This window comes from Hypanus sabinus, chromosome 5 (genome assembly GCF_030144855.1).
Source record: "Hypanus sabinus isolate sHypSab1 chromosome 5, sHypSab1.hap1, whole genome shotgun sequence".
Taxonomy (NCBI): Eukaryota; Metazoa; Chordata; class Chondrichthyes; order Myliobatiformes; family Dasyatidae; genus Hypanus; species Hypanus sabinus.
In genome coordinates this window covers 168,357,825-168,370,974 of record NC_082710.1, presented here as the reverse complement: position 1 = coordinate 168,370,974, position 13,150 = coordinate 168,357,825, and the positions used below count along the sequence as shown (strand labels likewise).

General features: G+C 45.4%; 1 protein-coding gene across 1 annotated transcript in view; it reads right to left on the bottom strand.

Moving 5' to 3' along the window:
* Window positions 1–10,162, bottom strand: part of c5h6orf136 (chromosome 5 C6orf136 homolog) — a 41,110-nt gene extending 30,948 nt beyond the window's left edge. Inside the window, exons 1-3 of the mRNA XM_059970865.1 lie at window positions 9,688–10,162; window positions 8,283–8,484; window positions 2,453–3,289 (exon numbers count right to left, since the gene is read on the bottom strand). Of these exons, the coding sequence (XP_059826848.1) occupies window positions 2,453–3,289; window positions 8,283–8,462 (1,017 nt within the window). The 5' untranslated portion in view covers window positions 8,463–8,484; window positions 9,688–10,162. The remainder of the gene's footprint in view (window positions 1–2,452; window positions 3,290–8,282; window positions 8,485–9,687) is intronic.
* Window positions 10,163–13,150: the final 2,988 nt, after the last annotated feature.

Here is a 13,150-nt window from a genome sequence, read left to right as displayed (position 1 = left end):
AAGGGGCAGATAGTTTTGAGGAAGTAGAGAGGCTACAGAAGGACAAATTAGGAGAAAGGGGCAAAGAAGTGGCAAATGGAATACAGTATCCAGAAGGGAATGATCATACACTTTGGTAGAAGGAATGAAAGGGTTGACTATTTTCTAAATGGAGAGAAAATAAAAACTGAGGTGCAAAGGGACTTGAGAAGACCCCTTAAAGGTTATTTGCAGGTTGAGGCTGTGGTGAGGAAGGCAAATGCAATGTTAGTGTTCATTTCAAGAGGACTAGAATATAAAAGCAAGGATATAATGTACAGACTTTATAAAAGTACTGGTGAAGCCTCACTTGGAGTACTGTGAGCAGTTTTGGGCCCCTTATCATAGAAAGGATGTGCTGAAACCAGAGAGAGTTCAAAGGAAGTTCGCGAAAATGATTCCAGATTTGAATGCCTTGTGGTATGAAGACAGTTTGATGGCTCTGCACCTGTATTCACTAGAATTCAGAAGAAAGAGGGGTGACTTCATTGAAACTTTATCAAATGGTGAAATATCTTGATAGAGTGGATGTGGAGAGGATGCTTCCTATGGTGGGAGAGTACAAGACCAGAGGACACAGAACAGAGGGACGATTTTTAGAACTGAGATTAAGAAGAATTTCTTTAGCCAGAGAGTGGTGATCAGGCAGCTGTGGAGACCAAATTGTTGTGTATATTTAAGGCACAGATTGATAGACTTGTGATTGGTCAGGGCATGAAGGTGAAAGCAGGAGACTGGGGCTGAGAGGAAAATTGGATCAGCCACGATGAACTGGCAGAGCTGACGCAATGGGCCAAATGGCCTAATTCTGCTTCTTTATCTTATGGTTTTATAAAACCAGGACAGGAGGCCTATAAATTTCTGAGCTGTCACTACAAAGTGGTTCAATGAAATGGAAAACAGGACAAATTACAGCATTTTGCAACTATCTCATAGAATGGATTGTCTGACATCTTCCATTAATTCATTCAGATGCTGACTCTTGAACCTAGAGAGGAGATGTCACCAAATTATTCTCCTATGTGGGCCATCGCAAAGCAGAGGAGACTGAGACGTGACACACAAAAGATATTCTGTACAAAGTTACGAGAGGCATGGATCGGGTAGAGTCAGTGTCTGCTTCAGATGGTTATCATTATGTGCCATGTTGTATGATGTAGGTGACCATGGCGACCTTGACCGTCCTTTGCCAATTTTTCTACAGAAGTGGCTTGCCATTGCCATCTTCTGGGCAGAATCTTTAGAAGCCCCAGCCATTATCAATACTTCTCAGAGATCGTCTGCCTTGCGTCAGTGGTTGCAGAATTAGGACTTGAAGTATGCACCAGCTGCTCCATGGCTTCACGTGACCCTGATCGACCAGGGGATGTTTGGAGAGAGGGGACTAAGTTGGTGCTACACCATGCCCAAGGGTGACTGCAGGCTAGCACCTTGCACCTCCTTTGGAAGAGACCTATCGCAACCCCACCACCCTTCATATGGTAGGTGTCTCTAAAACTTGAGGATGCAGGTGGGAGCTGAGAAGTGAAGGGGTTAAATGGAGATCTGATGGGTAAGTACATACAAAAAGTTAATTGGCTTCTGGAATATGTGCCAGAGGAGATGATGGATACAATCACTACATTTAGGAGGCATTTTGACATACTTTTATACAGACTCTTATTCTAAAAATAAAATCTAAGCTCAGAGATCACCATACCCACACTATAAATTGGAGCTACTCCTGGTTTAGACCTGTGTCATAATGAACACACACGGACAGTAGCACTGTCTTATACCCTGTCTGAAAGCAGCCCTCATTTCTCCTCTGTTCCTAATTCAATAATTCCCCAAGCAGTCTGTACTGACAAACATTCTGATCTCCTCCCCGACCCCAAATGCTGAGTGTGTTGTCAATGCTCTAAACCACAAATTCTCTGTCCAAACCCCTCTACATCTCTGCTTTCAATAAAATGATCAAAACTTCCCTCTTACCTACTGAATTTCATCTGATATTTGGTATATGGTATATTACATTAAATGCAAGTGTAGGAACCAGAGATCTAGTCTCTATCTGCTTTGTATTCCGTATTGCACGCTTAGTTTGTTTATTATGGCAACTAGTCACATGAGTGGGGCTGTGGTAAAAGCAAAGGGAATAAGTTACGTATTCTTGATTGTTTCGTGGCATTTTGTAGCTTGGGACCAGCAGAGGTCACACCTTTGCTAACCACCATATCACTTCACGTTTGCTTCGAATAAAGGATTCGACTCTTTGGAGCCGAGAGTGCGCCATGACGTGGTGGTCACAGACAGACAGCAGCAATTGGTTCATTTTGATTTTGGATTTGTTTTGCCACTGGAGCAAGTTATTGCAAGTGTATTAGTTGATACGTTTACAATCGAGAACTAGTACAAGCCCACATGCAAGGTTCAATTAAAAGAGTTTCTTTACCTCCAACCTCAGCTTTTCGTAAAGCACAGCAAGATGCTCCTCCATACTGGGCTCTCCCTTCTGTGGGGCTGTCTTCTTCAGCTCTCCTGCTCTGCAAAAAGCAAGCTGCCGCAGCTGAGATGCAGTTGCAGTTAGATGCTCGAGGCCTGCAAGGCACTCACTGTCAAACAGAGTCCGGAAAGAGTCCAGCTGCCCCTCACTCATATCCCAGGGGCTCAGCACTTTGTCCTGGGGCTGCTGTTTCTTGGAATCTGGCCTGCCTGCAGAGGGCACCTCTGCCCCTGCCAATTGGCCCACCAGTGTCTCAGGGACACCATCAGCCGCCAGCTCTCTCACAAGGAAGTGGGACATGGAGTCATGTTCTACCACAATGTCGTCTGAGCTGCGCCCGTCAACTGTGGTGATTGAATTCAAGAGCTGAGACAGCAGAAGAGCTCTTTCCTGCTCAGCACCAAGCCCCTCCACCAGCCCACAGGGCTCGCGCTCTACTCTGGAGACTGCCAACTGCTCCATCCGCACACAGGGCTTCTCCACGAGGGCTGCCTGCTCCCTGCCCTGGCCACGGATGATCATCTGCATGCCGATCTTCTGATCTGGGATATAGATGAGGGACTGCAGATGCACATCACCTGCAGGTGCCCCTTGAGTGTGCAATGAACCACTGGGAGAGAACTGCAAGTAAGGCATGTCGCAAGCCACGAGGCTGGGACTGCGGTCTGTTGCCGTGTAGGTCTCCACGCCGATCTGTCTCTTGTTTTGGTGCCACACGCAAACAGGCGTGGTCCATGAGGTGGCACTGATATGCCGAAAGAATCTGCCATGACACATCTCGAAGTTCTGCGGAAGCAAATGAGATAGCTTTGATGAGATAGAGAAAAGATTTTAATTAGCTTTACCAAATTTACCTGCCAAGTTAAACAGGCTTCACATACCAATTCCCCGTTCAATTATAAAAAAATATAGATCACGAGATACTGCAAAGGATGGTAGTAAACACGGCTGTATTTATCTTAACCATTCAATTAGACTGCAAGCTCCATGTTTGACCATCACATCATTTAAATCTGTATGAAAGTCAGAGTTACCTTTTAGTAGCAATCAAAAGAAATATCACTTCAATGAAACTGAAACTTACAGGGTTAAAAAATCAGTAATGGCTTCTCAATGTTCCACTGATCTAGAATCAATTATTCTGATAAAATGGACAATATAACCTTTTAACACAAACTCATGCTTAATTAGTAACTTGAAGCAGAGTTTTATTGACTTACCCATTTTTACTTACAGCTGACAATTCTGAAGTTACTACATGCAAGCCCCATTGAAAGGATACAACTGCATAACATTTACCAAAAGGGTTCAGGAACGAGCAACCCAATGTCACCACTTCAACTGAATCTAAAAGACTACAAAAGTCAATTCAATGAACCTGAAATTTGTCAGTCTGGGGAAAAAAGAAAGCTATGAAAATATCTAACAAACACAAAAAAAAATCCCATGGAAATTAACTAACAAGCCCTGACTAGTTCGAAGCATGTACCCAGTTGCACACAGCCATTGAACATTACATCAGTTGTTTAATACCTCCAAGCTTAAATCTATTAGAAAGGTTTCCGATGCTAGTATACTAATGAACATCATCTAAAAGAATGCTCAGAAACTCGGGGGACATTGAATTCAGAGTGATGAATGGGCACATGGCAACACACCCACGGGGAGTTGAGATACAATTAGGAGCAGAGCAGATTCAAAAAGAAATAACCTGATTAGTTGAACAAGTCAGATGCTACAGCATGATAGAAGATCTGCCTGCATCAACTCTCTCATTCCTAAGCTGTGAACAGACCAAACCCACACAAAAATGTTGTGGCTAGTAAAGAAACAGAAAGGGGAATATTTTATGAGCTACATTGTTTAGGGGTTTACAACATTTGATTATCTTTAGGATCAAATTGAACAATTGCCACCTCAGCTCTGGATGTAGCAGGAAACTAGTCAAATCAGAATTAACCAAATTCACTCACTGTATGCCAGAAAACAATCCCAACAGTCTACAAAGCAAGGGACCCTTTCAGAAAAGCCATTAAGCTGAATTACAGGCATTCGCACGTGGTACCAACACGTGGAGATCTCCCGAGTTCAATCTTCCCACTGTAGACAGTTTATTGGAAGATTGGAACTTTCCTATGGGAAGGATGAAGAAACCACAGGAGCCCTACTTAATGGCTCCTTTGTTTTTCCAGCAACTGAAATTATGACATTCCAAAGATTATGACATTCACCAATGTGATGTGATTTAATTGAATTGATATGGTAAATGAAGAGGAAGTGTAACTCTTGGTGTGGAACCTCAGATCAGGATTAGAACATAGAACATAGCACAGTACAGCACAGGAACAAGCCCTCAGCCCACAATACTGTGCTAAACCAGCTAAAAACCAAACCAGAAACGCTTAAACACCAATCCCTCCGACCTACACCATGCCCATATCCCTCCATCTTCCTCACATTCGCGAGCCTATCTAAACCTCTAATGTACTGGCCTCTACCAACACACCAGGCAGTGCATTCCAGGCATTGACCACTAAGTTAAAAACAACACTTATCCTTCAGGTTCCCCTTGAACCTACCCCCTCTCAGCTTCAATGCATGCCCTCTGGTATTAGACCTTTCAGCCCTGGGAAACAGAAACTCCCTGTCCACTCCATCAAAATGCCTCTCAATCTTATAAACCTGCCAGATCTGCCCTCAGACTGCCACTACAGAGAAAACACTAAGCCAGGCAGCATCCTGGCGAATCTCTTCTGCACCCTCACCAAGTGAAGTAGTCCTCCTGCAGGCATAACACTCGTGTTTGGAACTCTTTTACAAAAGCAATTAACACTGTGTTCTGATATTTATACATTTCTGTTAGCCACTGATGACCTGACATATGACAAATCTGTTACGGTCTCAGTGAATGACAGAAAGGGCTGGGGGGCCAAGTGACCTTCCACTGTATCCACATCCTCTCAACAAGTGAATAGTACTGAGGAGGATAGGGAAGAGTAAATGGATTGGGCAGAATGAAGTAGAGAAAGTTCTTAAGGAAGAACCAACAAAAACAAGACTATGCTTGATGTAAATCTTAAGCAAATAGAATTCAAGCAGCATTGGAAAATTGCTGATGTATATTTTCTGAAGAGTAAGGTAGGCTCAGAGCTATATCCAAAACTCCCCGACAGGCAACACCCCATCGTACAGTTTCAATTCTACATTACCTTCTGACCTCAGCTTTCTCCACTGCTCAAGACACACTAACAGCAACAACTTATCTTTCAATCTTCCCTTTGGGACTCATATTGAAGGTCAAAAACTTCATGTGAGCCACCACTCCCATTTTATCAGCCTTCAGTCAGAGTCCAACAGAACAGAAACAGGCCCTTCAGACCAACTCACCCATCCCGATCGAGGTGCACCCCTAAGCTAGTCCCACTTGCCTGCTTGGCCCACATTCTTCTACACCTTTCTTACCCATAAACTACCCAAATATCTCTTAAATGTTAATGTACCTATCTCAACTCCTGCAGATGCAGGAAAACAAAATGCTGGAGGAACTCAGCAGGCCAGGCAGCACGAGAAAATTTGCAGATGCTGGAAATCCAAGCATGGAACAAGCTGCCTTCTCCAGCAGCTCATTCCATATGTACACCACCCTCTGTGTGAAGAATTTACAACTCAGGTCCCTCTTAAATTCTCTCCCCTCCCCTTAACTCTATGCCCTCTAGTTCTTGAATCGTTTTCTGGGAAAACACTGCACACATTCACCCCACTGGTGAGACACACCTCTATGTCACCCAAGTCCTGTATACTCCGAGGATTGAAGTCTGAGCCTTCGCAACCTCTCCCTGTAACTCAAGCCCTTGAGTCCTGGTAACATTCACACTAATCTTCTTTGCCCTCTTTCCAATCCAAAGATATCTTTCCCAAAACATTTGCTGTAACCCAAGATGATTCTTTATACCCCATTATTCCCCTTTCCCCCACACTATCACCTCCCTTTGACATTTCTGTTCCACCCACCCCAACACAACCCTCATCCGTTCTTCCTACCAACCTCATTCCATCTTCCGCCTCTACCCTACTGCACAAACCACCCCATTTCTAATCTTTGCCCCCCAGTCATCACAAAAGATCCAAGCCCAAATATTCACTCCATTTCTTTTTCCATAGACATCGGTTCCAGCAGTACATTTTAACTTTAGATTTCCAGCCCTGATAGGAATTTGAACTCCCCATTATGCATTAATGAGATTTTTTTCTGAAAGAGCTGAGTCATCCAGACTATGTTCCAGGAATGTTAATCACTCGCTCCTTTCCCTTAGTGCCTTTTCTTTTATTACTTATAAATTTCTGCACCTTGTTCTTTGTAAATATAAAGTTTACACAAAACAGTTTTCCGATTACCCAAACAAACAGCGACAGTTTCTCCACACGCTGCTTGATCTACTGTGCTTGTTCAGGAGGCCATTCAGCCCATCAAGTAACAAACATTTCCACTTGTCCCATTCCCATTGAACTATTCTCTTGCACCTATCCATCAGAAAGGGGGTATCCCCCTTTGACAGGGGGAGGGGATGTCATTTGAAGTAGTCAATTGAAAGCGACATGCTAACTAGCATGTCAGAGCTTGGAGACAATGGTGTGGTCTCAGGGAGAAGGCTCAATCTCTACACAGATAGCACCAGAGGTCAGGACTGAGACTGGCTTGCCGGATCTTTGCAGCAGCCATATCATTTGGTGTTCCACTGCAGCACAGAGGCCAGTCCTGCTTCCAGCATGATTCTTGCATTTCATCAGCCAACCTCAACCAGACCTGCTACTGCTCACCACAGCCACCATGGTGCTCCAAAACATGGGTTTAAAGAAAATGTCAAAGCTCCCATTTCAAAGTTCATAGTAAATTTATTATCGAAGTATATAAACTGTATACTACCTTGAGTTTCAGTTTCTTTCAGGTATTCAGAGTAAATACAATGAAACACAACAGAATCAACAAAAACTGCACAGGACAGAGACAAATAAACAACAATATGCAAATACAAAATAATAATAAACAACTAAGCAATAAATATAAAGAACACAAGTATGAACAGCAGGGGAGAGTGCTCACAGTGACAGAAGCTGGAAAGAGATTGAGGGAGTTGACAAGAAGCAGAAGATGATGGAATCTGATTCATTGGTGAAAAGACACTGAATTTTTAAAACCCATCAACAAAACAAAAAGGCAGTTGCCATCACACTTTAACAATTTACCCCAACGGCAGCACCTCCAGCAACGCTGCACCACCACGGACCCCACACTCTATTTTCCAGAGAAGGCCCTGAGCTTGCAATCCGTTGGGACAACATTCAAGAATGGATCTTGAATCAAGAGGAAATGTTGAGAGAGCTAGGGATTTTCTCTTTCGAGCAAAGGAGGGTAAGAGGAGACTTGATAGAGCTGTATAAAGTTTACGACAATAAGAGGCATAGAGTGGACAGCCAGAGACTTACTCACAAGGTGAGAATGGTAGAGACAGACCTTTTCCCCCCACACTGAGAGTACTGAGTGCCTGGATCTCGCTGCCGAGATGGTGGGAGAGGTAGGTACATCAGGGACATTTAAGGTAGGCACATAGATTAAAAGAAAAAATGTAGGGCTATGTGGGAAGGAAGGGTTCGTCTGATCTTGGAGCAGGGTGAAAGGTCAGAGGACAAAAGGCCTGTACCATTCAATGAACACACACCAAGCCACTGCAAGCAGTTATCAAACTTGAGTGTCAAAACTTCAAAGATACCCTTGGCTTACCTGCACTCGGCAGCAAGAGGAGAAATTCTGTTTCCTGACCGGATGGTCACAACTGTAACAGATGCTGCGGTCATTCCCTCGGATCCTGATCCGAGCGCCACTGCTGGGTTTCCATCGCCCGAGTCCAAACGTTGCCAGTCCCCTGGCTGCACTCTGCCTGCAATTCACTGCACCAGCCATGCACGTACACAGCCCACTGCCACTGTGGTGGGAAAAAACCCATTAAGAGACAGAGTCATATGGCAGAGAAACAGACCACCACACCCACGCCAAACTTACTGCCCACCTACACTAGGACCGTTTCCTTCTGTGCCTTACAGCCTCTAGAAGTCTCTCCCACTATTTGAAACATCCTCTCCATGACTGTTCATTATTTAGAATGTCTGAATGAGATTCCCTCTCATTCTTCTAAACTGCAGAAAATACAAGCCCAGGTCCATCAAAAACTCCTGAAGGCACACCTTAGGAGACAAAAAATAGCTGACGTTAGAATTCCTCCATCACTTTGCCCATCACTCCAGATGCCAGCATCTGCAGTCTCTTGTGTCTCTGGTTAAACTCACCCCTCAGCAACACTCTGCTCTTTCCCTATTACAGAGGACGAAATGCATCTTTCCCTCCACACCTTCCATAGGGATCACTCTCCCAAGATCCTCATTCTGTTTACTCTCTCATCCCTTCTCTTCTCCTCACTTGCCCATCATTTCCTTCTGGTTCCCCTCCTTCCCTTTCTTCCACGCTCCACTGTCCTCCCAAATCAGACTCCTCCTTCTTCATCTATTTACCACTTCCACCTATCACCTCCCAGCTCCTTATTTCATCCCCCCACCCCCCGCCACCCACAGACCTAGATCCACCCTCACCCCACGCAGTCTTGCCTATCACATGCCTTCTCCCCACCTTCTTATTCTGGCTTCTGCCCCCTTCCTTTCCAGTCCTGATGAAGGGTCAAAAACATGATCTTAAACACAATAAAGTCTGCAGATCCAAAGCAAAATGCTGGAGGAACTGTGGAATAGTCGACATTGCGGGCCGAGACCCTACTAGAGGACCAACTTGTTTCCACTCGTAGATGTTGCCTGAATTGCTGTCTTCCTCCAGTATTTGGTCAGGATTTCCAGCATACGTAGAATCTCGTGTTTAACATTAACACAAGAGCTCGCCTTAGACTCCAAACAAAATGCACTGTTATAACCACATCCTCCACTACAACAAGCATTCTTGTCTGCTGCATAACCTTGCAGCCTAATCCCATTTTATACCACCAACCTAATTCACACCCTGCCCCACCTGCCCTCGCTTGGCCGCGCCTCCGCCCATCACTTCCATCTAAACCCCACCTTCCCTTTCCGGGAGCGCCCGAGCCGGCCGGCCGACCGGCAGCCGTCGGGGATGCAGGCTTCACCTGAGAGCAGCGCGCTCGGTCTCGGGGAACAGAACCGCCTCCTACTCCACCGCCGGCAGCATCTCGCCCGCTCTCCGATCAGCACAACTCCGCCACCTCTCCCGCCGTCCGGCTTCTACCCCTCTCCACCCCTTTGCCCTTGGATACCGGGAAGACTGGCACCCCGCGCATGCGCCCGCCGCCGACACTTCCAGAGGAGACGTCGCAGCTGCCGCCTCTTCCCATTGGCTGGAATCTCCGTAGTAAGAAAGCTACGCGCCTATTGGTGTAGTCAGCGTGATGATTGTGACGCATTTGAGCTGGTGACCCTGAGGACGGGGCTATTATGGCTTTAATGCTGTAGGATTCTGGGAGATGTAGTCTCATAAAGTTCGCGCTGATTGGGTCTTTAGTTGATGCCTTGGTTTAATTTTGGATTTTGTTATTGATCCATCCACATCAGCTTTTGAACTTCCGTCTTACGTCATAGTTATGATATTGAATAGGCCTTGTTGATCAGCCTTGATTTTTATTCAGAGTCTACTTTATTCAAAGTTAAACTTTTTTTTCCAAAAATACTTTATTCAGGAATATCACAAAATAAAGTTATTTACATAGAAAAAACATTCGTTAAATCTGAGTCTTTATACAATAAATAAAGTTATTTACAATAAATTATGCATTGGCTTTCCATTCCTATTCAAATTAAAGATGTTTACAACAAACCATTCATTGACTCTCAAACTTTAGGCACGTGCAAAGTACTTGAATATATGGTTGATGCACCATCAATAACTCTCCGAGACGTGAGGCGAGATATTGCCTTCTATTGACTGGAAGAAAGAACGAGCAGTAATTGACCACCACACTACATCCTGGAGACTGAGGGCAGGGCTCAGGCCTCAATCGCCTTTATACTGGGGCTGTGGGAGGAGCCACAGGAACAGTCAGCAGGGGGGCGTGTTCAGACAGGTACATGCAGTTCACCACAATGGTGCAATGAAAAACTAGCCTGCTGCAGCATCATAGATACAGAGAATCATATAAACAGCATTCACCAAAAAAAACGCAAATTATACGCAATCATTACAAGTGTATTGGTGTTAGAGGGGTCAGGTTTTGGCTCAATGGGCGCAGGCTAGATCTTGAGCTTGAGAAGTTAGAGGTACTGTATAACTAGTACAGGCAGGATGGTAGTTCAGACAGTGGAATGCTCCTCCAGTGAGATGTGGGACTGACAGTCTCCCTGATGATGATCTATGCAGCAATCAGAATCAGGTTCAAGATCACCGGCACACAGTATGCCATGAAATATGTTGTCTTTGTGGCAGCAGTACAATAATAATAGGAAAAAACAGAAGTTGCAGTAAGTATATGTGTGTGTATATAGTTACATTAAATAAGTAGTGAAAAAAATAAAAAAGAAGTGAGGTAGTGTTCATGGGTTCAATGCCCATTCATAAATGGGATGGCAGAGGGGAGGAATCTGCTGCTTAATCGTTGTGCATGTGCCTTCAGGCTTCTGTACCTCCTTCCTGGGTGATGGGGGTCCTTAATAATGCCTTTGTAAGTCATCAGACCTTGAAGATGTCCTGGATACTACAGAAATTAGTGCCCATGATGGAGCTGACTAAGCTGCAACCTACTGCAGCCTTTCTCAATCTTGTGCAGCAGCCTCCTCCCCCCATACCAGACAGTAATGCAACCACTTAGAATCTAACCACTGTACATCTGTAGTTAGACTGTCCTCCACATTACATCTGTCATCAGACTGTTCTCCACGGTACATCTGTAGTTAGAATATTCTCCACGGTACATCTGTAGTTAGACTGTCCTCCACATTACATCTGTCGTCAGACTGTTCTCCACGGTACATCTGTAGTTAAAGTATTCTCCACTGTACATCTGTAGTTAGACTGTTCCTCACAGTAAGTCTGTATTTAAACTGTTCTCCACTACTTTTGTAGTTAGAATGACCATCTGGGAGGCTGAAAACCTCATCAATGAGACTTTTATTGAAGTGCTCACTCCCAGAGTGCAGGCTTCAAATAGCAGATGGGTTACCACCTGGAGAAGTAAATAGAGTCAGCTGTCATGCAGGCTTCCCCTGTGCCCATTCGCTCAGCAACCCTTTGCCTGGGAGATGACCTATCAGGGTACAGCAGCAGCGGCCAGACCAGTGGCTGTGTGACTGGCTCTGAACCTCAGAAGTCAGGTAGAACAATCGTGAAGGAGACTGGGTAGTTAGGGAGCTAGACATGAGATTCTGTGGCCGCGGAAACGACACCAGGATAAGGTCCTGCCTCCCAGGTGCTCAGCTCCAGAATATCTCTGAGTGGCTGCAGAAGGCTCTCAAGAGGGAGGGTGAGCAGCCAGAGGTTTTAGTACACATTGGAACTATTTCAGGAGGTATAAAGGGCAACGAGGTCCTGCACAGTTTGTATACGCAGTCAGGAAAGAGGCTGGACCTCGATGCTAGTGATATCCGGTTTATTCCCAGTACCACGTGCTAGCCAGGACAGAAATGAGTGAGTACAGTACAGATGAATGAGTGGCTGAGGGAGTGGGGCAGGGGGCAGGATTTCAGGTTTCTGGGTCATTGGGATCTCTTCTGGGGAAGGTATAACCTGTACAAAAAGCATAGGTTTCACCTCAACCCAATGGGGACCAATATCCTTGCAGGCAGATTTGTTGGAACCTTCAGAAAGGCTTTAAACTAATTTAGTTAAACTAATTAACCAGATTAAATTAATCTGGCCTCTTAACTGTCCTCACCTGCCTGTCACCACCCCCTAGTGTGCCACCCTTTCTCCTATGGTCCACTGCCCTCTCCTAAAGGATTCCTTCATCTCCAGCCCTTCACCTTTCCCACCCACCTGGCTTCACCCTATCAACATCTAGCTATCCCTCTTCCCCTCCCCCACCTTTTTATTCTGGTATCCCCCCCCCCTGCCTTTCCAGCCCTGAAGAAGGGTCCCAGTCAACTATTTGTTGATTTCCATGGGTGCTGCCTGACCCGCTGACGTTCCTCCAGCATTTTGTGTGCGTGGTGCTTCGGATTTCCAGCACCTGCTGAATTCCTTGTGTTTATACAGTGAAATGTGGTGCTTGCGCCAACGACCGACACAATCTGAGGATGTGCTAGGGGGCAGCCCGCAAGGAAATGTCGCCACGCAGCCTGCCCACAACTCGCCAACCCTTCCTACGAAATGTGGGGGGATCCAGAGCACCCAGTGGAAACCAGTGTGGTTGCAGGAAGACCGTACAGATTCCTAACGGTCAGCAGCGGAATCGAACCACAAACACTGGCGCTGTGACTGCTACACTACGGAGCCACCCTGTAGAAGTACCATCAACGTGGTTTCATAGGAGGCAAAGCATGCTTGACAAGTTTGCTCAGACTCTCTGAGGATGTAACAGGGCGGGTTGACAGAGGGGAAGCTGAGGATGCAATGCATTTAGATGTCCAAAAGGCACTTCATAG